The 25,408-nt window shown below is 54.8% G+C and overlaps 12 protein-coding genes across 12 annotated transcripts; 7 read left to right on the forward strand and 5 right to left on the reverse strand.

The window, feature by feature from the left end:
- Positions 1-3: 3 nt before the first annotated feature.
- On the forward strand, positions 4-826 carry BU26DRAFT_414936 (uncharacterized protein; the record flags this gene model as incomplete). The annotated part of the gene is made up of 3 exons (XM_033823094.1): positions 4-169; positions 287-546; positions 644-826. 3 exons carry the CDS (start codon positions 4-6, stop codon positions 824-826), a joined length of 609 nt encoding a protein of 202 aa, XP_033691666.1.
- Positions 827-1,048: 222 nt separating this feature from the next.
- On the reverse strand, positions 1,049-3,667 carry BU26DRAFT_412094 (transport protein-like protein sec23; the record flags this gene model as incomplete). The annotated part of the gene is made up of 7 exons (XM_033822955.1): positions 1,049-1,860; positions 1,910-2,414; positions 2,462-2,944; positions 2,992-3,286; positions 3,338-3,449; positions 3,496-3,514; positions 3,572-3,667. 7 exons carry the CDS (start codon positions 3,665-3,667, stop codon positions 1,049-1,051), a joined length of 2,322 nt encoding a protein of 773 aa, XP_033691667.1.
- A 1,011-nt stretch (positions 3,668-4,678) lies between these two features.
- Positions 4,679-5,389, reverse strand: BU26DRAFT_499303 (uncharacterized protein; the record flags this gene model as incomplete). The annotated part of the gene is made up of 2 exons (XM_033826396.1): positions 4,679-5,294; positions 5,352-5,389. The coding sequence occupies 2 exons, from the start codon at positions 5,387-5,389 to the stop codon at positions 4,679-4,681; spliced, it is 654 nt and encodes a 217-aa protein (XP_033691668.1).
- A 300-nt stretch (positions 5,390-5,689) lies between these two features.
- Positions 5,690-6,416, forward strand: BU26DRAFT_558109 (uncharacterized protein; the record flags this gene model as incomplete). The annotated part of the gene is made up of 2 exons (XM_033832527.1): positions 5,690-5,715; positions 5,765-6,416. The coding sequence occupies 2 exons, from the start codon at positions 5,690-5,692 to the stop codon at positions 6,414-6,416; spliced, it is 678 nt and encodes a 225-aa protein (XP_033691669.1).
- A 581-nt stretch (positions 6,417-6,997) lies between these two features.
- On the forward strand, positions 6,998-7,759 carry BU26DRAFT_558110 (uncharacterized protein; the record flags this gene model as incomplete). Its single annotated transcript, XM_033832528.1, has 1 exon — positions 6,998-7,759. The coding sequence occupies one exon, from the start codon at positions 6,998-7,000 to the stop codon at positions 7,757-7,759; it is 762 nt and encodes a 253-aa protein (XP_033691670.1).
- Positions 7,760-9,701: 1,942 nt separating this feature from the next.
- Positions 9,702-10,385, forward strand: BU26DRAFT_558112 (uncharacterized protein; the record flags this gene model as incomplete). The annotated part of the gene is made up of 1 exon (XM_033832529.1): positions 9,702-10,385. The coding sequence occupies one exon, from the start codon at positions 9,702-9,704 to the stop codon at positions 10,383-10,385; it is 684 nt and encodes a 227-aa protein (XP_033691671.1).
- Positions 10,386-10,483: 98 nt separating this feature from the next.
- On the reverse strand, positions 10,484-11,850 carry BU26DRAFT_27332 (Formyltransferase). Its single transcript, XM_033821399.1, has 2 exons — positions 11,442-11,850; positions 10,484-11,391 (listed from the first exon to the last, which is right to left on the reverse strand). The coding sequence occupies exons 1-2, from the start codon at positions 11,686-11,688 to the stop codon at positions 10,583-10,585; spliced, it is 1,056 nt and encodes a 351-aa protein (XP_033691672.1). The 5' UTR covers positions 11,689-11,850; the 3' UTR covers positions 10,484-10,582.
- Positions 11,815-14,675, forward strand: BU26DRAFT_513469 (uncharacterized protein). The gene is made up of 4 exons (XM_033827629.1): positions 11,815-12,258; positions 12,314-12,407; positions 12,453-13,823; positions 13,875-14,675. Exons 1-4 carry the CDS (start codon positions 12,014-12,016, stop codon positions 14,610-14,612), a joined length of 2,448 nt encoding a protein of 815 aa, XP_033691673.1. The 5' UTR covers positions 11,815-12,013; the 3' UTR covers positions 14,613-14,675.
- An 893-nt stretch (positions 14,676-15,568) lies between these two features.
- Positions 15,569-16,888, forward strand: BU26DRAFT_412221 (acid protease; the record flags this gene model as incomplete). Its single annotated transcript, XM_033822961.1, has 2 exons — positions 15,569-15,721; positions 15,779-16,888. The coding sequence occupies 2 exons, from the start codon at positions 15,569-15,571 to the stop codon at positions 16,886-16,888; spliced, it is 1,263 nt and encodes a 420-aa protein (XP_033691674.1).
- A 1,224-nt stretch (positions 16,889-18,112) lies between these two features.
- Positions 18,113-19,373, reverse strand: BU26DRAFT_27434 (GTP-binding protein rho1 precursor). Its single transcript, XM_033821417.1, has 5 exons — positions 19,181-19,373; positions 19,075-19,102; positions 18,750-18,947; positions 18,563-18,697; positions 18,113-18,502 (listed from the first exon to the last, which is right to left on the reverse strand). The coding sequence occupies exons 1-5, from the start codon at positions 19,246-19,248 to the stop codon at positions 18,350-18,352; spliced, it is 582 nt and encodes a 193-aa protein (XP_033691675.1). The 5' UTR covers positions 19,249-19,373; the 3' UTR covers positions 18,113-18,349.
- Positions 19,374-20,975: 1,602 nt separating this feature from the next.
- Positions 20,976-24,713, forward strand: BU26DRAFT_536732 (ubiquitin conjugation factor E4). Its single transcript, XM_033831366.1, has 3 exons — positions 20,976-21,185; positions 21,234-22,841; positions 22,892-24,713. The coding sequence occupies exons 1-3, from the start codon at positions 21,123-21,125 to the stop codon at positions 24,470-24,472; spliced, it is 3,252 nt and encodes a 1,083-aa protein (XP_033691676.1). The 5' UTR covers positions 20,976-21,122; the 3' UTR covers positions 24,473-24,713.
- Positions 24,574-25,371, reverse strand: BU26DRAFT_513474 (uncharacterized protein). Its single transcript, XM_033827630.1, has 3 exons — positions 25,236-25,371; positions 24,981-25,180; positions 24,574-24,903 (listed from the first exon to the last, which is right to left on the reverse strand). The coding sequence occupies exons 1-3, from the start codon at positions 25,288-25,290 to the stop codon at positions 24,772-24,774; spliced, it is 387 nt and encodes a 128-aa protein (XP_033691677.1). The 5' UTR covers positions 25,291-25,371; the 3' UTR covers positions 24,574-24,771.
- Positions 25,372-25,408: the final 37 nt, after the last annotated feature.

The raw sequence follows: 25,408 nt of genomic DNA on the forward strand, positions 1-25,408 counted from the left end.
ATAATGGCGGACCCGAAAACAATAGGCGACTGGACCGAAACCGTGACAGACCTGCCACCCAATAAACGCTACATCTGCACGCACGACAAGGATGGGAAATCAGTCGTTCATTCCTCACCGCCGCAGCTATACCATGGACGAGGTGGTGTGGGCGGAATGGCACGATCATGTATTTCTCCCTTTCCCATTCCCATTCCCATTCCCAAGTCCATGTGGCACTCTCTCGTCACGGTCTCCCCAACGCCATCTACCCCGCGTACAGTTTGCCGATACCTAACTACTACAGTCGCAACCGCAACCATCCCCGCAACGCTCGCCAACGACGCCGACGTCTCCGCGTACCTCTCTTCCACAGGCGCAACCTCGCACCTCGGCACCGACATCATCGTCCCCACCCAGCGCGGGGCCAATCTCGTCGTAGTCGACATGGCACCCGGAGGTCAGAGCCAGATGCACAGAACCGTCAGCATAGATTTCAGTATCTGTGTGATTGGATATGTGAGGATGGAATTGGATGGCGGGGAGATGCTAGATTTGAGACCTGGAGTGAGTAGAACTATCGCTTATATGGAGGTGGTTGAACTGGGGAATGTGGAGGGGTATGGGGATATGAGTAGTGGGAGTGCCGCTGACAGTGACACAGGACCATATTATCCAGCGAGGAACGATGCACAAGTGGTATAACGGTTCGCAGACGGAGCCCGCGCGGTTCGTGGCAGTCACACTACCCTGTGAACCATTCGAGATCCCAGGGACGGGAAAGATGTTGGCAGAGGAACATATCGCTGGAAGCGGTGCTAGACAGGCAGACGGGAGTAAGCTGTGAAGCCTGACACATTGGCCCAGATATCGAATAATGAAAGGGTGTCTTATCTAATCTCACAATGGTCGTGCTACCGCATCAATTCGTAAAGTCTTCGAACCTCACTTTACCCATGTTCGCATAGACAGGTGTTGATCGTGACGCGAGCCGGTGTCCTTAGCGCCCTTGCTGGAAACAAGGGTTCAAACGTCCTCCCTTTCCTCGTAATCTAATTTCCTAACACTCTTAACCGGTTCCAGACACCGCAAGCTTCATCAAATGGTCCATGAAGGTCTGCAAGCTGACATCATCCGTGAAGATAGTCTGCGCGGTTTGCGAAACGCCCCCATACGAGCCCGTAGTATGTGTTGTCGAAGGGTTAAGTTTGGAGAGTAGGAAACGAGCTTGAGAACCACCAGCGTCACAAACGATGAAACGAGGCAGTGGGAACCGGTCCTGAATGAGGTCCTTGGCATCCTCCTTTGGCGCCTCGAGCAGCGCCGCAAAGTTCTCGTATCCTTCCTGGTCCTGATAACCGGCCTTGCGCCATTCGGCCATCGTCTCGCCGTGGAAGATGAGGATGTGGAAGAAGGTGTCAAGAAGAAGGACGGTCTCGGGCTGGATGGAAGTAGAGTCAAGCAGCACAGGTTGTCCACCCTCATGGTCAAACCCGTAGCTGTCCAGAGTGGGTTGAATCATGATAAGAGAGTTGCTGACATCCTCGTGGTTCAGCACATGTCGATAGAACGCGGTCTCATCAGGAGAGTTGTTGAAGACCTGCAGGAACTGCGAACGTCGGAGGTGGAACATGAATTGCGGGTAGAGCGTGAAGTTCTTCTCCAGCCGGAATGATGAGGGATCGTCTTTCCTATACTCCGCGAATCGCGAGCATAACCGAATGAGCATGCGATCGACCCATCGCAAGACGTCCGGTCCGTCGTCAACCTCAGCCTTGAAGACCGCGATTCTCGACATAAGGACAGCTGCGGCTTCTTGGTCAAATGAATGACCGATCGCATGGTCTCCGGGGCCGCTCAAATTTCGGGCGACTGTTGTAACTAAGCGTTGTCAGTTTCCTTACCCTCCCTTTTACTGGAGGGGACCTACCCCTCAAATGATATTGACCGGCAGAGTGCTGGTAGTATGTCAGGAACTGCATCATGCCCTTCTGTGGGCCAGGATTCATTTGGGTCGGGCCTCCTTGACTCGCAATTTCGAAGTAGATACCATAGCTGGCTTCAGGATCGATACCGCACATCTTCCATGAGCAAGTGTTACCGATACCGCATTCGGTTTCGCCAACCGATGCGGACTTTTTGTTCATGGAGATGGCATGCCCGATCAAACCCGTCACCTTCAACTCCTTGGTAGTGAGGACCTCAAGAGAAGCATTGAAGCCCATGAGCAAGTTGTCATCCGCATCCTTGTTAAAAACGCGGGCGAAGGACTGCTTGTACATGGAGGATGTAAAGCTGTCCGTTAGAATCATGTGGCCGCCGGTGGAGTTTGAAAGTCCCTTCATTTCGAGCAGACCAACTTGATCCAAGCAGCCGGCAAAGATATCGACAATGTGGCCGTTGTGTGCGACGCGCTTGGCAAGGTTGTCGTAGAACTGCCCTTATCAGCACATGAGTAGTTCGCTTCCCGATAAGTACGCACCTTCAAGGCCTTCTTATAGTACTTGATGTTGTCCCGGTCAATGTCGTGATGCGACCGGATGGGCTCCCTCAGCTCGGGCCCAACGACCATACCAGGACCCTCGGTCGCAGGACCACCACTGAAGAGCATAATCCTGCCCCCCATGTTCACGAAAGACGTCTCCAGAAGGCCAACTGCCACGCTGAGTGCAACACCAGTACACCTCAGCGCACGTTTGTCGTTCGCGACCGGCCATGGGTCCTTTTGCAATTGTTCAAGCGCATTCGTAAGCTGGAATTCGCACTGCGAAACCGGGAGGAGGAAACGTGCGCCAGGCCCGCCGATTGGCATCGGAGGTCGTCCGGGCTGCTGCTGCATATTCGGCCGCGGAGCAATCTGGCCAAGGCCAAGCATTTCCTGAACTTGCTTCGAAGTGTACTCCTTATTCCCCCGGAAGACGTAAGATTTGGCGCATTCGGTGTAGCCGAGCTCATGAACTTGGGCCTAGGAGGAGTTAATGCCATCCCGGGGGACTAACTCTGTTAACTTACCATAGTTCCGTATGTGATCAGGCCAACCAAAGCGTATTGTGGCAGCAGGCTCAGGCTCATGATAATGGAGTCCTTGAGCGCCTTCAAGCTGTCCTCCTCCTGGCAGGTATCCACAACGAACAAGAAGATAGGCGGTGACGGAGCGGGTCGCGCGAGCCGGTACTCGATCGTGGTATTGCTGGGGTGGAGTTCCGGAGGGATCTGGTCTGCTGATATGTCCTTGTAGTGCGGCGGGAGAGCGTTTCGCTGGAGACAGAACGGACATATCCAGAGTCGAGCGCGCATATCGACCTGGCTAGAAACGTGTCAGTTACGAGGGTAGCTGTGAACATCGGCCGTGGCATACCAGAATGGGTTGAGGACGGCCCGGCAGGGCGCCTTGCAAGAAACCGGCTCATACTGTAGCAACGGGCTGTCTTCCTTCTCCTTCAACGGGGTATACAAGGCACCGATGGGGACTAAATAGGTTAGAGAGTTGCGAAGGGTCCAACGTGGAGCTCTTACCAACAAGCCGCGATGCTTCCTTTTCAAGACGGTTAGCATTCCACCAGTATCAACAAGCGTTCGCAAGAAGCCCTACCATTCGCGAGCTGGGGAAGGTGTTCCAACTAAGGCGGATCCCATCCTTGTCCTCAATCTCACTCCACTGGTCCTTTAGCGCCTCGTAGTCGGCCATGGTGTTGTGCGATCAAGCGTGGGTAGCGGCTGCGTAGGAGGCTTAAAGGCGGGACACCGAGCGGGCACCCACAAATCGATTTCGCGGCGCAGACGACGAGGTGCGGAGACGGCGTTTCGGGGCGAGGATGGAGAAGGCAGCTATGTAGAATTAATACCAGTACCACAGCCTCCGAGCGAAGCAGGCTGCAGCGAAAGCGTGAAGTTGCAACGTTCCCAAACCGCCGCTGGGTGGATTCGGTGCGGTCGAGCCAGATTGCTCGGTGAGGCAGCTCGCGCTAGGCTCAAAGGTCCCTAGCGCATGGTCCAAGCTTAGTCGTCACTTCAAAAGCCCGAATTTTCCGTCCTGCTCGTTCTCTTCTTCAGACAGATCGCCAGCTTTCAAAACACTACTACGGCAGCCTCGAATTCTTTCATGACGAGCCTGTTTTCGCGCTGTGCGTAGAGAAGAGTAGGCCCATGGCTGGGCGCCCGGTCTGGAAACCCCTTTCTGGGGATTCGTGAGAGGCTCGGGAATCAGCAGAGGTTACATACATTCACGGGAAGTCCATGTAGCTGACCGCGTATCAGCTCATCTGGGTAAGGTATAAGGAGCCGTCATGGCCATGAATACGTGGATAGACGCGGTCTTCCCGATTGCACCAGTGTGTGAGCACCCCCAAGGAGCGTCACGATCCCTAGGGCAGTTTAATGTATTGACTTGGATTTCCCTGTGTGAGGTTTTTCTGATCTGCCAACACCGTTTAGAGAGAACTGATTCGTTGTTACATATCTCCTCCTCTGACATTGCCCTCCGCACTACACGGTATCGGCCAACATTCCAGTTCTCCATTCCGTACAGTTTCCTCCCGTCGTCGCTCTCGAAGCATTGTCCTCGCTCAAAGCCATCGTCCCGACTCACTCGGACACATTCTCACTGCGGGTCCAGTTGGTCAGCAGTCGCTCATCCCATAGTAGATACCAGAAGGTGGTACGAAAGGTCCCAACGCCCGCTTGCCTCTGTCTTCCCCTCTCAAGCTTCCGGCTGCTTGGACACATACCAACAGCGTTCCAGCTTCTTCGGCTTATCGTCCATCCAGCTCAGCTCATTCAGCTTTCGCATTACCCGAACGAGAAACTTGTGGGGAAGTCGCTCTAGAAGCTCGTTGTTCCCCTCCTTCTGTCTTCGCTCGACTCCGTTATTGATGCACTGGGCATCAACCAGAAGCTGCAACAAGGGGTCCTCATCGACGAGATTCTCGAATGCGTAGATAACACGGTCATATCTTGGGTAGCGCGTTTCCAGTCCTTCGAAAATGACGTCCAGGATAGCCTCCTTCATGTCCAGCACAAGCAGCATGTCCGCAAGAGCGTATGCGTGATACATTGTTGATATGTAGGCGGCGTCGTTGGGTTTCCACATATCCTTCCTCGGCAGCTTTTCGGAGTATATCCAGTCCACGAAGACGTCGAACGGCTCGGAAGCGACATGCGGAAGGGCGACGCAGCCTTCGGCTGTTTCTTTGAACTTGCCGGACAGGGCGCCGTGGAAGAAACCGGAGTAGTAGATCAAAAGCGACGTATGAAGCACGTACTTCTTCTCGTCAAGACCGGCCCGGACGACGATGATGCCAGTTTGAGCAGCCGCGCTATAATACATCAGTAAACATCAGCGATGAGAACAACATGCAGACAAAGCTGCATACCTAGGGCGAGGCGCCAACTCTACGACTCCCGAGCTCATGGTGTTGATTGCAGCGGCACAGCGTGGACTCGCGGGCGGGGAAGGAACAACTGTGACGCGCGGGCCCCGGGGGAAAAGAGCAAGAGGTTTAGAAAGGTGGGCGGCTGCAACGAGTGAAAGCGAAGGCACCAACGACGTCAACAAACATTAGCTCCAAGCGCGCAGCATTATCTTAGGACGCGTCGTATGAGCTAGCTACATTTCGATACCATCACAACCGCATATCCAGAGACGACCACGACCAACTGGCAACCAATCGCTCCTGCCCCAGCCCACTCTACATATGTACTCTATTGCAGAATGACCGCCAGCGGATTGAACATTCGGTAAGTCAAGCATTTCCCTCATCGTCTCCTCCAGATCTAACATCATCAGGCAACTCTGCACCGAACCAACCGTGACAGTCAAAGTCGGGCCGGAAGAGAAGCAGTTCTACGTGCACAAGACGCTCCTAACCCACCACTCCGAATACTTCCGCAAAGCACTTCAACCGGGGCGCTTCAAAGAAGGTCAAGAAGGCATCGTTTGCCTCGAGGACGTCGATGCCTCAGTCTTCGGGGTGTTCGTCGACTGGTTGTACCGGCAAACCATGCCCGTTTCTGCGGGCTGGGGCGTGACCGAGGTAACGAAGTTGTGCCCCTCCATGATGACCCGTTGCAATCTGTTAGCCTGTCTCTTTGTCCTGGCTGATCGATTCATCGTCCCGAAGTTGAAACCCGACCTCACGAAACTCACCGTAACATTCTTCAACACTTTCACTGGAGTACCGAACCATGAGACGATTACCTACGCTTACGGCAACCTTTCCCCACATAGCCCTTTCCTCCAGCTGCTCGCTGATGCCTATTGCAAGAACTGGAAACCTAGTCGCGATTATAAGGAATGGAAGTCAGTGGGTGAGCTACCCAAGGACTTCTTTCGTCGACTCGTGTACCGATATGCTCGACCGGATAGTCCTCTGCGCGACGTACCTCTGGTCGCTTCTAAGTACGTTGCCGAACCTCCAGCACCTCGAGACTCGGCTTGAGTCAAGTTCCAGGATGACGCTGAAGACGACTAGCCCCACAAAACGCAGAAGCCGAGGCGAGACTAAATACGTCGAATACCTTGAGCGTTTGCAAAATAGTGCAACATAGATAAATTTACTCCCAGATAATGTCGAACTCGCTGTCTTCGTAGTAAGGGGGACGTGATGGATAGGGCAGGCTCCAGGACAGATCATGCATGAGTGTACGGTGTACTATGCAAGTCGCTATCGGAAGTGAGTCGGGAGATTTTGTCAACTGCGGAGTACATATGCATAGAATAGAGATTTAGCGTGAACGGGGCTTCTCACTTGTTAGCTCTAGAGCAGTTCAGGTATCAAATGAAGCTTACCGTATGAGCGTACGCTTCAAGTGAGAGAACGTGTCTCTCCAGACATTCAAGTGAGAGTCGATAGGTAAGACTAACCTTTTGCTTTATATGTTGCTCTTAATCAACCTTGCTTGCTTTATGCACCATCTCCACCAAAATCGTCATCCAACTTCCACAACAACGACGCGGTTCCTGCCACTCTCGTTACGGCCCACTGCACCCACACCAGCTCCACCGTTCGCGATCGCCGCAATGGCAGCTTCCACACCCCCAAGCCCCCAGGGCGCCATCGGCATACGCTCCAGCTCGCACCTCGACCTCTACACGGGGCCCACAATCCGCGTAAAAGTAGGACTGCAGGACCAGGAGAAAGTCTTCCACATCCATAAAGAGCTTACAATGCGCCACTCCAACTTCTTCCGCAAAGCTTTCGAGGCACCCGACCCAAAAGTGGGCAAGCACGACACGGATACCCTGCCGCACGTCACCCTGGCGGCCTTCGCTATGTTTGCGGACTGGCTGTATAAGCAAGATCTGCCCCGGCTTGGTAAGTGGCAGACGGCTTATTGCACTCCTGGAAACTGGCACGCAGTCTGCTGGCTGTTGACGGAACTGTACTACTTCGCTGGTCGCTTTGGGGTCCCGCAGCTACAGTCCCTCGTCAAGAGACGCGCGGTTACCTACTTCAATACGGATAATCTCCCACAATCTTCCACGATCACGATCGTCCACGCACTCGAAAAGCTACTGCAGGATGATATCTTCGTCCGGCTACTCGCGGATGCGTGCTGCAAGAACTGGAACCTGCACGAACATGGAGCTGGCGGGGAATATGACTTTGACAGGTTGCCGCGCAGCTTCGTCCTCATGATGATGGAGAGGGCCGGCGAGCTGGCGAGCGGCACGCGGCTGGACCCTGATGGCTATGAGGAGCGGTCTGAAGAGCAACGCAGGTCGGTTGACGCTGGTGGAGAGCCGCCGCGGAAGGTACTCAAGATTAAATTGGCATCGTGACAATTGAAATTTGCGCGGACTTCGCAGGATGCTTGAGAGCAAGCTAGGAGAGCCTAATAGGCTTCCTCAATATGAAAAGGGAAAGACCAGCTATCCTTCACTGGTGCACAGGATCATTCGTTGGCAGGGTAGAGAATGGAACAGAGAACAAATTAGGAAAGTGCAATTTAAAGGACGTCGTCCAAAATACACACTCCCGAAGATAGCCGTGTGCGTCGTGCCGAGTGAAGGACCTCCAGCAGCGTGAAGCGGAGGTGAAGTAAAATCCACGCGAGAGTGAATCAATACCTGTTTTACTATATTCACTCAATAATTCAGCGTCCTCTCAATTCAACCTGGTAGAGTGGTACGCGTGGCTAGTCTAGATCTAGTGCAAACCTCACTCCGCGACCAGAGTTCGAATACCACCGGCGTTTGAATCTAGGGTTCGCTGTGGGAGAGATTAGCAACTAGCCAATGAGCTAGCTCTGTGAACTCTTTTTTGCATCTTTTGTTGCTTTTTGCCGCTCTTTTCTAACGCTGGCACAGTGTCGCGACAAACCACCTCCATGCGCACCAGAAACCAGAGGAACTCGCGCTTGAATATCCGCAGTCCCGACGACCCTCGCCTCACAATGGCGAAGGCACGTCCAGACCCTCGGTAAGTTGCTCGCCGCATCGCTCACCCGTAGCAAGCCTAATGAACGAAGGGACCTCTACACCGAATCCGTCGTCGTCAAAGTAGGACCCGAGGACAACCAGAAGGCCTTCCACGTCCACAAGGGGCTTGTGATGCACTACTCGGGCTTCTTCCGCGGTGCTTTCGGGTCCGAGAACTTCCAGGAAGGCGCCAGTGGTGAAGTCACGCTCGAGGACGTGGAGCATAGGACGTTCACCATCTTCGTCGACTGGCTGTACCGTCAAACGTGGGACCACCCGATGAATTGGCCCGCTCTCTATTGCGTTGGAGAGGAGAAAACCATGTCCCCGGGCCTGCTGCTGACAGAGGCTCACGTTTTCGCCGATCGATTCCTAGTCCCTGGTCTGAAGGCCCTCACGCTGGAGCTTGCTGCGGACTACTACGATTACTGCCATCTACTCACGAAGCACACTACGTGGCGCAATATGGTCTATGCCTCAAAGAACCTGCCCGAGGACAGCCCCTTCTTGAACCTACTGGTGGACGCTCACTGCGCCTACTGGGGTCCAGACAGTTACGATGCCGCTGACGAAAGCCAATTTCAAGAACTCCCCCACAAGTTCCTTATGAAGATGATGAAAAAGTTCGCTGAAATGGCTGCTAATGATAAGACCCTAGATCGCAAGTACTACAAGCGAATCGCTTCGGAGTTCTACAACGCCTCAGATCGGGAGGGGCAGCCGTCACGAAAGAAGCAGAAGACAACGGGATAGGACGCGCGTTCGGGGAGAGGAACACCAAGGATTTGGAAACGAGGACTTCGGTTTCGCATTGGTAGCGACATGGGAACATGGGCTGGTGATCTTCTACCGTGGAAAAGACACGGGAACGAGATATCAAGCACCTTCAGGAAAGAGACTGACCTAGCTAGTCGTCCAGTGAATAACAGTTGATGAAAATGACTTCCCATGCTCTTGCTCTCGAGGATTAGTGAATGCAAGTCATAGCGCGGAAAATAGAAAAATGATCTACACAATTTACGAGTGTGCGCTAAAGGTCCAGGGAAAGCAAGACCTGAGGTCCATCATAGGAAGGCTAGAGTCCATGGTGAAGGAACGAGGACAAATTTGCAAGCTGCCGCAGTAGTGAAAGTGCATGCGAAGATCTTCACGACATCCGCTCAGCACCCGCCTGTTCTCCACCCGTGTTCCAGCGACAACCGCCTTCGCACGACGGACATCAAGTCTTCACGCTAGTGCCAGAATCTCGCCAATGGCTACGGACGACTCCAACCCCCATCCTCTCATCAGGTTTGCTTCCAACATGCCGAATGTGCTGCTCGTCGCTCATAATCCGTGTAGGGACCTGCTCGGCCAGCCGACAATCACCGTGAAGGTCGGCCCGAGCGCGAAGGAGTACCACATACATAAACCGCTTCTGGTTCGCTACTCCGGCTTCTTCCGCGGCGCTCTGAGTTCGAACGCGTTCAAGTCGGCAGTGGACGGAGTCGTCATCTTGGAAGACGTGGAGCCCGGAACATTCGATGCCTTTGCCGACCAGGATCTTGCTCCTCTCGCGGACTGGGCGACCAAATACCCTCACCCATATCCCGATCCGAGATTTGAGGGCGAAATGTGGATCGCGACTACTAGGCTGACCTGGTGGTACGTCTTCGCCGACCGCTTCATCGTGCCGGAGATGCAGCAGTATCTGATACACCTCGGCATCGGAGTCTTTTCCCAGTATGCGCCGTGTTGCCCCGACCTCACCTATGCGTGGAAGCATCTCCCCACGAACAGTCCATTCCTCCGCCTTCTGGTTGACGCTTATTGCGAGAACTGGTACTACCGCCGTGAAAAAGGAGAACCGCAGCTCAATGAGGACTCTCTTCCTCGCGGCTGCTTGTTGCGTATAATGCGGAGGCTGGGAGACTTGTGGACACGAGGGGTAGAATCTGCAATCCGGGATCAGAGGGATTATGACGAGGCCGTTCGAGACGTCGAATGAGGAGAGGATCAAGTGGAGTCCGGCCAGCTATGATAGCGCGACATTGCGGCTCGCATGGGTCGTGTTTTCGAGGTCTCTGCACAAGATAAGATGCTCTCAACGCACCGCCATGTCACGCCAGGCGCGTCCTACAGCTCATACACTTTAACAGAGCCCGGTAGAATAATTTGCTCGACAAAACTTGCATAAGCTCCGGGTCAACCGCTTGATTTGTCTGCTTCCAGAACTCGCATCAGCCGCGTGTTGCCTCGCCCAGTCTTCCCACCCTCATACGTGCTTCTGTTAATACGTAAAACTCCGCCACATGCGGCTCGGGCTAGGGGAATGTCCATGCCGTCTGGGGCCCAAATTCCGTTTTCGCCGTCCGGTAGCACAGGCAATCCAGAGTCCTCGATTTCGTCGAGAATGACCCTGTCGCCATTTGGTAACTTGCACCAGAGAGACCCTAGGGCGCGGCGAGCATTGAGGATATCCTGAAGCGTTAACTTCGAGAAGTCGACGTAGCCATGTTGCTTGGTGATCTTCTCTGCGTGGTCTATGGGCCCTCCCGAGGCGGCATACCATCCAACGTCTTTCAGTGGGGGTATGAAAGCTCCAGACTTCAGTACACCAACCAGCATGTTGGCTCCCACTTCGCCCAATTGCTCTGTCAAATGTAGCAGGGTTGTCTGTCGGCCGACTTCTATGCCTGGCGGCGGCGTCTGAGCGATTGTCATGCCCCGGTCGAAGTGCGCGGCATGCAGTGTTTGTATAGTGACTCCTGTGAAGGGGCGTCCTTTCAACAGGGTATGGTGGAGAGGCGCTGGGCCATGTAGGTCAGGAAGGAGCGAAGGGTGGACGTTGAGGCCGCCATATTTGGCAAGGTTGAGTATGCGAGGCGGGACGAAGAGGCCAAATGAGACGGCGATGACGAGGTCGATGGGAGTAGGGGGCGTCCAGCCAGTAAAGGTGTCGATTGCGTGGGTGGGGAGGTTGAGCTCTTCCGTAGCTACCCTCTTGATGGGCACTAAGCATGGTCAATTGACGTGTCCAGCAAAACCGAAAGCATGAAACTACCTTCTCGTAGGGTTTTCAAGCCCCGCCCCGTAGGCTTTGCTGGCCGGTGGACAACATCAATCGACTCTACGAGCTCAGGCACTTCCTGGCTTGCCTTCGACAAGGCGCGCAGCGACGCGATGCTGAACTCGTCGGACCCGCAGAACAATATCCGCAGCGACTCTGCGTTTTTTGTTACGTTGGAGCTGTATCTGCGGCTATTCGAAACTAAAAAGGAGCGGACAGGGGCTGGCAGCCTCCAGAGCATGGTGGAGCATGGGGGTCAGGATGCCGGAGGTGTGCTGCAGCGAGAGGTGCGATCCCGAGGGCTGGGCTTGGCGCGACGCAGCGGGTGCCCTGCAGGCGGCACACCTGCTGGCCAGTGACACGATAGCCCTCGATCTAGCATGCCGTGCAAATAGTAGTAGTACGGCTGTGCCCATCGTTTTCCTTGAAACCATCACTCTGCGCGCGGGAGCGAAAGTCTTCATGTGCGGACCTCTGCCCACCTCCGAGAGCTTTGCGCCAGTGACGCAATCGCACATCGCCAAATCACCCGGAGAGCAACACACTATCCTACAACGAATCTGGGAATGTCGTCGACTGCCGTTCCGAAAGTTGTGCCCGCACAGCTCTCCTTCCTCGCCATATACAACCCTTCGCTGGGCAGGACGGACGAGACTTTCCACCACCAGATCGTCTTCTACTACTCCAAAGCCGCCAAGGCACGCTCGAAGCTCGAGGGCAGAAATGCACAGGCAGAGCGGGAGCTGCGCGAGCAGGAGAACGAGAAGCTGCGTCAGGTCGGCCTAGCCCAGGGCATGGTTGGATTCGCCCGGTACCGCTCGGTTACGCTCCAACTGTCCCCAAGCAATGGAGCTGACTTGCGACAGGAGCTTCTCCCATGGCGCCGCGGTCGATTCAGTAGAGACGCACAAGTCGCGAATAGTTCTTCACGAGCTGGAAAAGGGATGGTGGATACTTGCTGTGTGTGTCGCCGCCAGGTGCCTCTGTGCCGGCTAACAATCCAAGTCCATTGACCTTACCCAACTCCCCGCCCATCACTCCCCCTCTACGACCGACAGCGCAAATGCCACCCCGGAGCCAGCCGTAGAATACTCGTCCCGAGAGGTCAGCCCTCCTGCTCTTCTGCACCGGCAGCTCGTCCGCGCCCACAACATCTTTCTTCTCCACCACGGCTCGACTCTCGGCGGCCTGTTCCAGAAGCTCGAGCGTATCAAGTTCTGCAATATACTAGACAAATACTGGTTGCGATTCGCAAGTAACTGGGACGTCCTCCTCCACGGGAGCCCTGCAGTCGACATCTACAATGGCATGAAGCTTGCGGCTGGCGGCGAGCTGGGCATGGGCGTGGGTGAAGAAGAGTGGGGCAGTGGGGAGCGCCTTGTTCTCGAGGACTTTGTGCAGAAGACGGACGGATTGGTTGACTTCATGGTGTGCCGATTTGGCGAGCCGTCACCTATGCAGGATCCGAAGAAGCCTGTAAGCCCAAAGGAGTTGGATGATATTGCGGACATGGAGCCCTGGATTGGTAGTGGAAGAAGCCCCAATGCTTCTGATGGCGTCGTCTTCTCAGGCGTCGGCGCGCTCAGCCGTCGATCACTGCGGGACTTGTCACAGTGGATCGAATCCGTCTACTGCTACGGGGACTATGCGTACGGAGTACGAGAGAACCCTACTGCCGATAGGAGAAAGCGACGGCGTAGGAACCTGAAGCCTCCATCCGATCACCTGTCTCCAGAAGCGAAGAGAGCTCAAAGCCAGGCAAACACGAATACTCAAGCTCCGAATCCAGACTTCGGGTTACCCCCTGGGATACCGCCTCCCATTGTGAAGGCTGCTGAGACCTCGCTAGACCATGCCTCCGCTGCTGTTGATTCAACCAGCAATACTGAAGCAAGCAAATCTGAACCGCTCCTGGCGTCTTTGGGTGACACTGAGACTTGGATGAAGTACCTCACTCTGGGTTATGGCTCGGCTTGGGGCGCTAAGAGAGCACCGCCTGATGAACAGACTCCTGCGCAAGAACCTGCCAGTCAAGTTGAATTCTCGCCTGAGGTGCCGATGCGCTATGTTGAGCCAGAACCAGACATCGATCATGCGGCAGAGAAGCTGAAGACGCAACTCCAACAAGAGAACACAGGGTATTTTATAATCGGCCTGAAGGGCAACATGCAAGAGGAAGACATAGATGACGATAGTGATGAGGGCGCTTGGAACAATCGCACTCTTCTTCGCACGGTGCACGTCGAGTTGACTGGGGAGGGTGTCCCAAGGACTCCTAGCATTGAAGACGACAACCCCCCCGTATTCGAGGCTGATTCGAGCCGCAAATCTTTTGCAACATCCAAGCTGTATAGGTTACGACCTGTTGTTTATGTGGTAAGTTACATACACCACACAGCGCATAAATTTTGCTGATGATACTCACAGCACCGTCCTTTCATCTATACCTTTTTGTTCCACCACCGAACCGAGTCCCTTAACCTCGCCACGTTCTACCGTAACTTGCATGCTTACTTCGCCCCTCTGCATCGTCCGCTGAGCAGCAGCACCTCTCCGGACAGAGTGGCCGCGCGTATATCTGCCGCCTCCAGCCCATACACCACGACCTCATCAGGCATGGGCTCGGAGCTAAATACACAGCCGATCTACGATCTGGTCTACGATCCTCGAACACTCACCATCCATTCAAGCATCCCCAACATCCCTGACCCTGGGACGCTAATAGCAGAAGATCGCAGCAGCACATCATCCCCATCCGGCTGGAGCAGAGTAGCAGCCCTCAATGTACACTCTCAGATCCTAGCAACTGTGGCCAGCACCCGCCGGACCCTCTCCGAAATCGAGCGAACCTGCAAAACGAGTCGCGGTTGGTGGGTGGTCTGGATGAGGCTGCCACCTTCCCAAGCTGAGCTGCCAAAGGACCCTGACGTCGAATCCGTCGAGTTCGACACGGATCAGCTTCGCGAAGCTTTCCTTGTCCGGCGAGCTCGTGATGCGGGAGTGTCAACATCATCTTCTGCCAGCAGATTTGCGAGCGGGATGTGGCGGCCCACGGGTGAGAAGATGGGTGGAGCGGCAGCCGGTTGGGGACCAAAGGGGCTGGCGGAAGGGATAGGAATCGATGCGAGGAGATACGTTGAAGGGCTGTTGAGCCTGAACAGATGACATAGTAGCATCTTTAGCAGAATTGTAGACGAGATTTCGGAGTGAATTAATGTCTTTGATAACGCCAGCTGAACGTGGCCTAATTACTGCAACCGGGCAACCAAAAGCGAAGGAGAAATGCATATCAATTGGTGTCGGCAAAGGAATGGCTGTTTCAAACAGTTCCTCCCCAAGTCTTGGTACTCTCAGGGGCCGCTTTCTGGCCCACCCCCGCTAACTCAACATCCAGCCACTGTCGCAGATGCTCATCTAGAAATGCACCACGAGAACGCAAGCAGTTCGGCAGCAGGCATGGCTCGTTCTCGTCTCCTTTACCTCTCCTTACCATCTTCCAGTCTTTTCTGACAGACTTCTGCTGCGCAAAGAGTTCAATTAATGAGGGCAGCACAGTTTAGCTAGCTCGACGGACCTCGGACTCGCGCCCTGACGTCTTGCTTCTTACCCCTACCGTCGATCCATGGTTGCGGCTCGCGCTCCTCCTGCCTTCGTTTCTTGAGCAATTCGTTTGCCCTCGAAGCTGTTTTGCGAAGCTGGGTCTTCTTAATTGATTTGTACCTGGCTACCTTTTCTCTCGTTCTGGTTCTCTCGTCGTCTTTTTGGATACGCTTCGCTTCGCGACTTTCCCATCTTTTAAACCTAATATAATGCATATTTCGCTCCCGGCTTGGAGCGCTGCATGTGCAATACTGCCCTTAGCCAGCGCATTCTACCCCTACGAACCTAGGTACGGCGACGATAGCTCCAGCAACTCGAAAAGAGCAGCCCGAACGAACACCCTCCCCTCCTCCAACCAACGCCAACATGGAATCGAGAAACCGAGATCGATAACACTCCCTCTGCGTCGCGTACCCGTACCCATACGTCCCCGCGAGAACACGTACAACATTGTCAATAACGCAGATCCGGAGCAAAAGAACAGCGTGGCCATCGACCAAGATGGGACGGATCTGTCGTACATGGTGGCCGTGACAATTGGGAGTAGTCAAGAGGAGTATCATTTGCTGCTCGATTCGGCGGCGAGTAATACGTGGGTCATGAGCGAGGACTGCGGGACGGATGCGTGCGGGAGGCACAATACGTTCGGAGAGGGGGACTCGAGTACGCTGAAGGTACGTGTGTGTACAAGTTTACGAAAGGCTGGGAGAAGGGACTGACTGAGTATACAGATAGAAGATACCACATTCTCAATCACATACGGCACCGGCTCTGTCTCCGGCACCATTGCCAGTGACACCGTCCACATCGGGGGCTCCCTCTCGCCCACGCTCACCTTCGGCCTCGCGACCAATGTCTCCTCCGAATTCAGCTCTTACCCCATGGACGGCATCCTAGGCATAGGCCGCGGAGACACCGTTTCCGGCACCATCGAAGCGCCGCAGCTCATCAACGTGCTTTCCTCCTCGAACCTCATAGACGCAAAACTATACGGCGTACACTTATCTCGCACCGCTGACGGGACGAATGATGGTGAGCTCAACTTCGGCTCCGTCAACAAAGACCGCTTCGACGGCGACATAAACTACCTCTCCGCTGTAGACAACGACGACGGTTTCTGGGAAATCCCTATCGCCGATGCGGGCGCCGACTCCACGCTTCTCTCCCTCGCTTCTCGCAGCGCGATAATCGACACGGGCACTTCCTTCATCCTGATGCCCGAGCCCGACGCCGTCGCGCTCCACAAACTCATCGACGGCTCGACGCAATCTGGCGAAACATTCACCGTGCCCTGCGACACTGACAAAGCCCTACAAATCAAGTTCGGCAGTGTCACATACGATGTCTCGACCAAGGACTGGGTAGGCGGGACGTTGGACACCGGGGGTTGCAAAAGCAACGTCATTGGGCGACAGACGTTTGGCGAGACGCAGTGGCTGGTTGGAGATGTGTTTCTCAAGAACGTGTACACGGTGTTTGATTTCGACAACGCGAAGGTCGGGTTTGGTGTCCAGAGTGGAGGTGACAGCGAGCCGGAAGAGAGCGCTTCTACGTTATCGCCGACTGCAACGGCTTCAGGAGGTGAGTCGAGCTCACCTACTTCAACGACTGTGATGGCAACGGGAACTGATACCGCGGCCCCTACAGGAGGAGCTTCTGCAACGGCAGGCCAGGGCTTCCAACCCTCTCCCACGTCTGGGACTGCGAATCCGTCGGCGGCTGCCGCGGGCGAGCCTTCTGCATCGGCGTCTGCTGAGGGCGGAGTTGGACGAGCTTCTACTCCTTCGGCGTGCTCATTTGCTCTCTCGATAGCACTAGGACTGCTTGCGTTGTTTGGATAGCTGGTCGAACAGAGCAGTTGAATGTTTGTGGATATGTAGGATTACATGTACGGCGTATCTTGGTGCATTTGGCTGGAATGGAAGGGAGCTCGCATAGGAAAAAGCTATCAGCATACCATGGTATAGCTATTGCGGCGTTAGAGTTGGATATGGGCATTTTGGATAGTATTGGGAGTAATGCCCTGGATGAGCGAAGGAGCCTTGTTATATAGATAGCATCCAGCATCCATCATCGTCAATCACAAGCATGAGAAGATCAAAGCCCTAGATTTATTGTCTTTCCAAGCCCAACATGGCTTTACGCATTATTTCTCTTCCTTTATCCCACAACCGCCGTCGTCGAATACATAGCTAGCTAGCTAGCAGCTCTCCCCTAGCTTCCGCGGTCCTACTAGTTTGACACAACAAACACGCGGCACCAGCGGGGCTCTCCGCCACGGGACATCGGAACCGCACACCCGAAAAGCGACTTGCTACCTTAGAGCGGAAGGAGACTAGAAGTACCGGAACCGGTACGATACGATACGATACGAAGCGGGTACTCGGCTGAGAATACGCATGGAGCAAGTAAGCCCGTGCGATTCGGCTCCCCTGATTTACTCCGTGCACACAGTACAACCACTCAAGAGCATATACAGCATAAAACCTCAGAGGAGCGGACACTGCATTAGATCAGGGCAACATAGCTACCTACCTACCAGCGGGGGTTTATGATTGGCAGACCGTTCGGGAAGAGAGATCGGCATATTCGGGGCATGGTATAGCAACGCTCCTGTAGGTGCATGTAAAGATGACGAGCAGAGGCAAGGGTCCGGAGGCGAAATCCTCAACATGCAAAAGCAGGGCACAACAAACATAGCGACGGAAAAGGCGAGCAGTGGCCTGCGTGTGTTGTATCCATTCGACGCCACGCCAGCGAGAGTGGGATAGGTAGTTAGGAGGACAAAGAGTTATTACACCGAGCCAGATGCGCAGAACTACAAACATTCAGCCATCATGAGAGAAGAAAAAACCGACTAGCAAACAAAGAGGGGGGTTCAAAACAGGACATTTCCCAGACAAACGATAAGCCAAGGGGAATGACGAGTGGATCCGAGAGAACTGGTAAACGCGTGCTGTGATACCGAGACCATCGGTAGCATGCAAGCACGCTGTAAGGAAGTCCTACCATTGCTGAATCCGATAGCTGCTCAATTTCTGCCCGCCTGAAGAAACCCCATCATGAACTACCCCAAGGTGATGTGCTCAAAAGATCCAGCGCAATAACGCCTCGTAGGTGCCGTGGAAAAGGCTGTAACTAGCCAAGGGTAGGTCGATTCGCCTTCTCCCACGAACCCCCTCCATTCACATGTGCCGTCGAATAAACCACCATGAATACACGGACCGCCACAGAGCTTGTCGTTGCGCAGGCGCCGAAGGGCGAGGCTGCGGCGGCCACCGACTTAGCTGCAAAGTGAGACCTTACATGATCACACAACTCCTCTTCTTCTTGTCCTTCCGGGTGGTCAGGGCGGCCCGGGTAGCGTGTTCGAATACCTCCCGCACGCCCTCGTTCGTCTTCGCAGAGCACTCGAGATACTTTTGGGCGCCAATCTTCTTGCGGACGTCCTCGGCCTGTGCGAGCAGTTAGTGGTGGTGATGGCTAATAGTGATGGGCCTATCGGTGTGACTGACCTGCTCGGGAGTCACAGGCTTCTGCGAGGTCTTGTGCAGCTCCTCAATGGTCTTCTGGTCATAGCGCAGATCCTTCTTGCAGCCAACGAGGATAATGGGCAGGCCCTGGCAGAAGTGCAGGACCTCGGAAATCCACTGTGCCACGTTAGCGACAGCTTGCATGCAGGCATTGTCACATGCAACATACCTTCTCCTGAACGTTGTCGAGCGAATCGGGCGAGTCGATGGCGAAACAGATCAGGATAACGTGCGAGTCGGGGTAGGAGAGCGGGCGCAGACGGTCGTAATCTTCCTGGCCTGCCGTATCCCAGAGGGCGAGCTCGACGTGTTTCCCATCGACCTCGACGTCGGCGACGTAGTTCTCGAAGACAGTGGGGACGTACACCTGCAGGGCACACAGGGTCAGTGCATGTGTAACAGAGGGCCGATGGGCGTGGAAGGAGCGATGGAGATGCGGTTCAGCCAGGCTGACGCAACCCAGGGATGGAGGAGGCGCGGCGGGCGGGACGGACCTCGGGGAAGGTGCCCTTGGAGAAAACACTGCAGACGGGCTCGTTAGCTGCTGGGCTGCGTGACGGCGGCAAGGGATGGAGCGATGGAGGCCGGGAGAGCACTTACATGAGCAGACAGGTCTTTCCGCAGGCGCCGTCGCCGACAATGACGAGCTTTCGACGAATCTCCGCCATGGTGGTGCGTCACGGGAGGGTGTCGAGGGTGTCGGGAGCGGGTCGAGGAGCTGGGCTGGCAGCGGAGGGACAGTGGGTGAGATGGGCGGAGGAGGGTGTTGAAGTAGTGGTCGTGAGGACGGAGGCAGCACGCAGCTAGGCAAGCACGAACACTGCACGGGGCGCCAAGCGCGTCTGTGGCTGTGCGCTGTTTGCAGGCGTCGTGCGGTCTGACGGCGCGGCTGGTGTGCAATTTACTGGGTCTCGGTGGATGCTCCCAGCAGCAGAGGCAGAAGACAGAAGACGCAGAGTGAAGCAATCGGCGGAGGGCGCTGTTGCTATGGCGAAGGGACGGGGAGGAGGCAACGCATCGCAGGCCTGGCCGGGTTTTAGCGGCGTCAAGCAGGAGGACACGCGCAGATAGCTGGCAATGCGCCGCTGGACGACGAGATAAAGCCCGACCGCTACTCCGTTTCCCCCCGTGACGTGCCTCTTTATTCCTCGCCGCACTATCCTTCACAATTGCCCGGTGCAGCCCCTCAAACTTCAAAGACAGCGCGCTCCCCTTCGCTGCGAGCACGCTGCGGCGCCGCCAGTGCCATGGCCCTATCGAGTGGCGTTCGTCATCGCCCGCGAGCTGCCACGGGCGCGACAGCAGGCGTGGTTTCAGCACACGGCCGGCCATGCCATTCGCCCGCCTGTGGTTGCCGTGGAGTGAGAGCTTGCTTGAGCTGCCAACAGCCGCCACGACTGCTGCCCATCCCAGCACCCGCTCCACTCGCTCCAGGCAGAACAGGCAAGCTCAGCTGTCATGGCCCGTTGGCTGCTCCGACGGCACCGCTCCGCCCCGTTCGGCCATCTGGAATGCGGAGTGTGCTGGTACCAGAGTCCAGAGTGCAGCGAGGCGGCCGCCCGTCTCAGTCCTGTGCCTCTGCTCTCCGCATAAGGGTCGCGCGGTTGCAGCCACAGCGGGTCCGGCCTTGGCGCATTCACCGTCTTCGTCCCAGCGGCGTGGGATAGGCACCAGAGACATGAAACTTCTGGCACTACTGGAATATGCGATGGCTGACTTGAGCTTTCCCTGGGCTCCGCGATTCAGTACTGTGTGACGAGCCTGCTTTGATAGTGGAGAGCGCGTAAACTGAGCATCATGCATATCAGGATGGCACTCCGAGCGTACACCGATAAGAAGCCTCATTTTGGTCCTCCGGGAACTGATGATGCCTCTGCCTCCGCATGCCCGTTTCATGCAAACCCACACCAGATCCAAAGTCCTAGACCATGTTCTGTGACACAGAAGGAAGTAAGATGCGAACCGGTGAGTAGAGGTTGCGCAGCCAATCCAAGTCTGCCAGGTGCAGCAAGCAAATAGGAATACAAGCGTTTGGAGAGTTAGCACGCACAACTAGTTCTGCATAACAGCTTGATCAAGATCTCTGCCTAGTATTACGTTCCCGACGGCGAACCGCTGCTTTCTAAGATCTCTGCTATTTGCTGAATGCGACCTAGGCACAGTCGAAGACTGCGACTTATTGCGATGGTATAGAGCATTGCGAGTTGATGCGTTCCAAGACATCGGATGGAGTGAGCTATAATGTAGCTTAAGAGAAAACGAGCAACGCGGAGAAGTGGCGGTGATGCTTTACAATAGTACTTCTGCGAGCTTCCATAGAGGTCGAGGCACGTGCTTTGGTGTGGTGAAAGGCCAGCCGCTGTGGCGGGGCAAGTTATCTCCGCCTACCGGACCGCGACTGACTGCTCATCAACAGCCCCAGGTAGATGCCCGCCGGGGAGACTCACCTCAGCACTCTAATTTCTATTTTACCTACCTCTACATAGGCTTTTCTCTGCAAACTCCAGCTTCGCACCCCACAGCAACCTGCGCTCATTTCAAAATGGCCGACCAACCGCCGGAGAACGACACGCCCATGCATGACGCCATGTCCGATGCCGACAAGGTCCAGCGCCCTCGAGAGTTTCTAAGACAAATGCTGACGCGAGAACAGATCCGTGCGAAGCGACTTGCAAAGCTCGGAGGCCCATCAAGTGGGAACGGAGCCTCGCGACCATCTTCAACTCCTCCCGCGACTGCACCGTCAGGCAGCTCGACGCCTCAGCCTACAGAGAAGCCGCCCTCGCCCTCGTCCGCGCCCCAACCCACCACACAGTCACCGAACCCCTTCACACAATTAGGCATGAAGGAAGAGAGCAACCCTGCGCCCCGAATACACATCAAGGCCAAACCAGCCGAAGCTTCAAATGGCAGCAGCTCGGCCCAGGCAGCAGCTCAGAGCCAGGAAAGCAGTCTTGAGGCTTGGACAGACCGGACTCTCAGTGGCATCTTTCGCATTACCCTAGACCCAGAGCATACACGGGATATACACGGGAAGCGGTTATATTTCGTCTCCGGCGTGCGGAGTGACCTCGATGACGCGGGCAGCCCGATTCGGTTAACGACAGATACCTTGGATGGGGCGATTCTGGAGTCGGCGCAGAGCAAGACAGAAGGAAAGCCGCTAGAGTATCTCCTGGGATGCTGGAAGCGGGTTTCCAGGCTATATCGGGGGATGCACAACAAGAACGACCCCAAGTATGAGGTAGTGAAGGAAGCTCGACGGCTGTGCTTCAGCTACTGCATCTTTGCTGCCACCATACCGGACATGTTCAATGAAGACGCCTCATCAGCGAATCTCTTGGTAGACCACCTGCTTGCGGACCCTGACAACGACCGCGGTATTTGCCATGACTTCCTCAACGAGGCTGTCTCTCGCTTCGGTGAAGACGAGAGTGTCAAAGAGGTTCTCGTTGGCGCCATGGAAGAGCTTAGTCAGCGGCTGGCAAAGCTGTCCATGAATGACGACTACCGACCGTACATGCTGGCAATGCGGAACTTCGTTCGCTACCAGCCTCTTTTGATTGCCATGGCTCAGTCTCCCCTATTCCTACCATCGGAGATAGAGGCGCGGAACATCGAGACAGCGACACTACTGGGGCCTTTTTTCAGGCTGTCACCCATGCAGGGCGAGGTCGCTCTTAATTACTTCTCCAGCCCTACTACCCGAGACAAAGGCTACATTATTAACTCGCAGCGTTCTCTGCGCCTAGCTCTTCAGACACACCAGGATGAGCTCTTTGACATCGCAAATTGCTTCATCAAAGTGAAGGATGCGCGAGAGAAGATTCTGGATTGGTTCGCCTTGACGGTAAACGCAAACCACAAGCGACGGGCTATGCAGGTCAACCCTAAGACGGTATCCTCAGATGCCTTCATGGTGAACATTACCGTGATTCTCGACAAGCTATGCGAGCCTTTCATGGATGCAACGTTTTCTAAGGTTGATCGCATTGACATCAACTACTTGCGTCGATCACCCCGAGTTACCATCAAAGATGAGACTAAGATAAATGCAGACCAGCATGTCTCCGACGAATTCTACAACGAGAAAGCCGAAGGCACCACCAACTTCATCACCGAAATCTTCTTCTTGACCGTTGCGGCGCATCACTATGGTACTGAAGCCGCAAACACCAAGCTCTCCTCGCTACAGCGCGATGTGAAATGGCTAGAGAAGGAGCTGGCAAAGTTGGAGACTGAGCGGCATAAGTACGCTTCGGTAAGTGGCCCGGGACGACCTCCTCAAGGACAAGACTGACGTACAAGCAGAATCCCATGCAACTTGCCGTCTTTGACGCTCATGTCAAGAAGATGAAAGGCCAGGTTGAAAGAGGACATTGCACTATTTTCGCCATTCAGGGCGTTCTCCTGGATGAGACCGCTCAGGCCCGGTCGATGCAGCTCATGCGGTATGTTATCGTGTGGATGCTGCGACTAGTATCGGGGACCGACTTTCCCAAGAAGCCACTTCAGCTGCCTCTGCCGCACGAGCAGTCTATGGCGTTTAGGTGTCTTCCAGAGTATTTCCTCGAGGACATCGTCGACAACTTCAAGTTCATCACGCGATGGATACCGCATATCATCACCTCCACGCAGAGCGAGGAACTGATGATGGTCTGCATAGTGTTCCTGCGGAGCTCGGAATACATCAAGAATCCCTACTTGAAGGCGGGCTTGGTTACCATTCTCTCCTACGGCGTATGGGAGATTCCCGGGCGATCCAAAGGCGTGCTTGGTGACGTCTTGTTTGCACACAAATTCGCCACTAAGCACCTCCTACACGCGTTGATGAAGTTTTACATCGAATGCGAGAGCACTGGTGCTAGCTCGCAGTTCTACGACAAGTTCAACATTCGCTACGAGATCTTTCAGGTCGTCAAGTGCATCTGGGCGAATCCGGTATACCAGGATAACCTTGCCACGGAGGCGCGGGTGAACCTGGATTTCTTCGTGCAGTTTGTCAACCTGCTCCTCAACGATGTCACATTCGTTCTAGACGAATCATTCACGGCCTTCACGCAAATCCATGAAATTTCGAAGCTTCTCAAGAACCCTCCAGAGGACCTGGATACGAACGCTCGGCAGGAGCAGGAAGAGAAGCTGTCGGCTGCACAGAACAAAGCCAAGAGCTATATGCAACTGACGAACGAGACCGTGGCCATGTTGAAGCTCTTCACCGAAGCGCTCGGCGACTCTTTTACGAGGCCAGAAGTCGTCGTACGCCTGGCCCACATGCTGGACTACAATCTCGATGCGCTTGTCGGTCCCAAGAAGACCAACCTGAAGGTGGAAAATGCGGATGAATATGGATGGAACCCCCGGCAAATGCTCTCCGAGATTGCCGATGTCTATCTGAATCTGAAAGACAAGAAGTCTTTCATCGATTCCGTAGCTACGGATGGACGTTCTTATCGGCCCGAGCACTTCTCCACCGCAGCGAACATTATGCAGCGATTCGCGCTCAAAGCTCCTGAGCAGCTCCAGGAATGGGACCAGCTCGCGGAACGCATCAAGACTGCCAAGCAGGAACTTGAATTAGAAGAGGAGCTTCTTGGCGACGTCCCTGATGAGTACCTCGATCCTCTGTTAGCGACTCTCATGGAGGACCCGGTCACTCTCCCCGCGAGCAAGCAGACGCTGGACCGCAGTACCATTCGGAGTCATCTTCTGAGCGACCCTCACGATCCATTTAACCGTGCACCACTCTCTATTGAGCAGGTTGCACCTAATGACGCACTTAGGGAAGAGATTCTGAAATGGAAGACCGACCGGTTAACCAAAATGATGGCCGAGCGAAATGCCGCGAATACGGTGGTTGTGGGTGCGGGCGAGCCGATGGACACATCGTAGACGAGGCCGGGAGTATGGCATGGGCCTGCTCCTAAATAGGTGTTGCCTCCACGCATCCAAGGCGTTTAAGGCGTCTTTTACCTGAGGGATCGGGATCAAAACATGTGCTTGGGCATTTTGACTTAGAGTCTATGTACAGTGGTCCCGCCTAAGGTAACCAGTTTGCATCGTTAGCGATGCATTGGTATGTTAAATCAAATTCATACCCGCTTTCACGATTGAAGCTCCATGCGCCCTCTGTCCCCTGATGGTTCTACTTATGTGATGTACAATATGCTACAAAAGCGCATGCGTTCCGATCACTCTTTCCGATCCTCCTTTTCTCTCCGTCCAAAGACATACGCCAATCCGCATCCCGCCACGTTGACTGCGCAGAGCGCTAATGAGGCTCCACGAACAAACCCTCGTATTGTGAACTTTTGCGTGAATTGCTATGAGGCGTTAGTCAGTATTCTTCACTAGCAAACCTAGGATGCCCCATCAAAAACTGGCGTACTTGAACACATACCTGCTTCCGCCGCATAGCTAGAAGCGCATACAACCCACTCCACGCAGCCGTCGTTCCCGCGGCGTCGGTCTTATACCCGCTGAGGTTTAAATAGCTTGAGAATAGCAGCACGGGCGGGAACATCATTGGCAGTGGCTGGAAGGGGCGCATGTGCTGCGCTGTTATCAGGGTGGCGAGGAGTGTCGGCGGGACAGAGTGTTCTAAACGGAAGGTGAATATTGGTTGCACGTGAGTGGATTGGGATGCAGGCCGTACCTCCCCAGTTGCGAAGGGATTGAAGGAGCCCCTCCTTGGCTTTTGTGTCGGCCATTACTGTGATATAGGAACTGATGGAATTCAGCTTGGTTTTGAGAAAGAGATGGAGAGTTTTTAGTAAGGTTGGAGTTTGTTGTATGAAGTTCAGTGAAGTTCCAAGGTTGATGACGTCC

The sequence above is a fragment of the Trematosphaeria pertusa genome (assembly GCF_010094035.1).
Source record: "Trematosphaeria pertusa strain CBS 122368 unplaced genomic scaffold BU26scaffold_1, whole genome shotgun sequence".
NCBI lineage: Eukaryota > Fungi > Ascomycota > Dothideomycetes > Pleosporales > Trematosphaeriaceae > Trematosphaeria > Trematosphaeria pertusa.

What these genes read in the sequence shown, in the direction of transcription:
- BU26DRAFT_27332 (XM_033821399.1), bottom strand. Translation starts at nt 11,688, where the DNA reads ATGCTCTGGAGGCTGCCAGCCCCTGTCCGCTCCTTTTTAGTTTCGAAT. An exon ending in CTTGAAAACCCTACGAGAAG is followed by an intron (nt 11,392 to 11,441) that starts GTAGTTTCATGC and finishes GACCATGCTTAG; the next exon opens with TGCCCATCAAGAGGGTAGCT.
- BU26DRAFT_513469 (XM_033827629.1), top strand. Translation starts at nt 12,014, where the DNA reads ATGTCGTCGACTGCCGTTCCGAAAGTTGTGCCCGCACAGCTCTCCTTC. An exon ending in GGCATGGTTGGATTCGCCCG is followed by an intron (nt 12,259 to 12,313) that starts GTACCGCTCGGT and finishes GACTTGCGACAG; the next exon opens with GAGCTTCTCCCATGGCGCCG. An exon ending in AGGGATGGTGGATACTTGCT is followed by an intron (nt 12,408 to 12,452) that starts GTGTGTGTCGCC and finishes TAACAATCCAAG; the next exon opens with TCCATTGACCTTACCCAACT.
- BU26DRAFT_27434 (XM_033821417.1), bottom strand. Translation starts at nt 19,248, where the DNA reads ATGGCGGAGATTCGTCGAAAGCTCGTCATTGTCGGCGACGGCGCCTGC. An exon ending in CCAAGGGCACCTTCCCCGAG is followed by an intron (nt 18,948 to 19,074) that starts GTCCGTCCCGCC and finishes TGTGCCCTGCAG; the next exon opens with GTGTACGTCCCCACTGTCTT. An exon ending in TCGACAACGTTCAGGAGAAG is followed by an intron (nt 18,698 to 18,749) that starts GTATGTTGCATG and finishes AACGTGGCACAG; the next exon opens with TGGATTTCCGAGGTCCTGCA.
- BU26DRAFT_536732 (XM_033831366.1), top strand. Translation starts at nt 21,123, where the DNA reads ATGGCCGACCAACCGCCGGAGAACGACACGCCCATGCATGACGCCATG. An exon ending in CCATGTCCGATGCCGACAAG is followed by an intron (nt 21,186 to 21,233) that starts GTCCAGCGCCCT and finishes ACGCGAGAACAG; the next exon opens with ATCCGTGCGAAGCGACTTGC. An exon ending in AGCGGCATAAGTACGCTTCG is followed by an intron (nt 22,842 to 22,891) that starts GTAAGTGGCCCG and finishes ACGTACAAGCAG; the next exon opens with AATCCCATGCAACTTGCCGT.
- BU26DRAFT_513474 (XM_033827630.1), bottom strand. Translation starts at nt 25,290, where the DNA reads ATGGCCGACACAAAAGCCAAGGAGGGGCTCCTTCAATCCCTTCGCAAC. An exon ending in ATCCCTTCGCAACTGGGGAG is followed by an intron (nt 25,181 to 25,235) that starts GTACGGCCTGCA and finishes CCTTCCGTTTAG; the next exon opens with AACACTCTGTCCCGCCGACA. An exon ending in TAGCTATGCGGCGGAAGCAG is followed by an intron (nt 24,904 to 24,980) that starts GTATGTGTTCAA and finishes AACGCCTCATAG; the next exon opens with CAATTCACGCAAAAGTTCAC.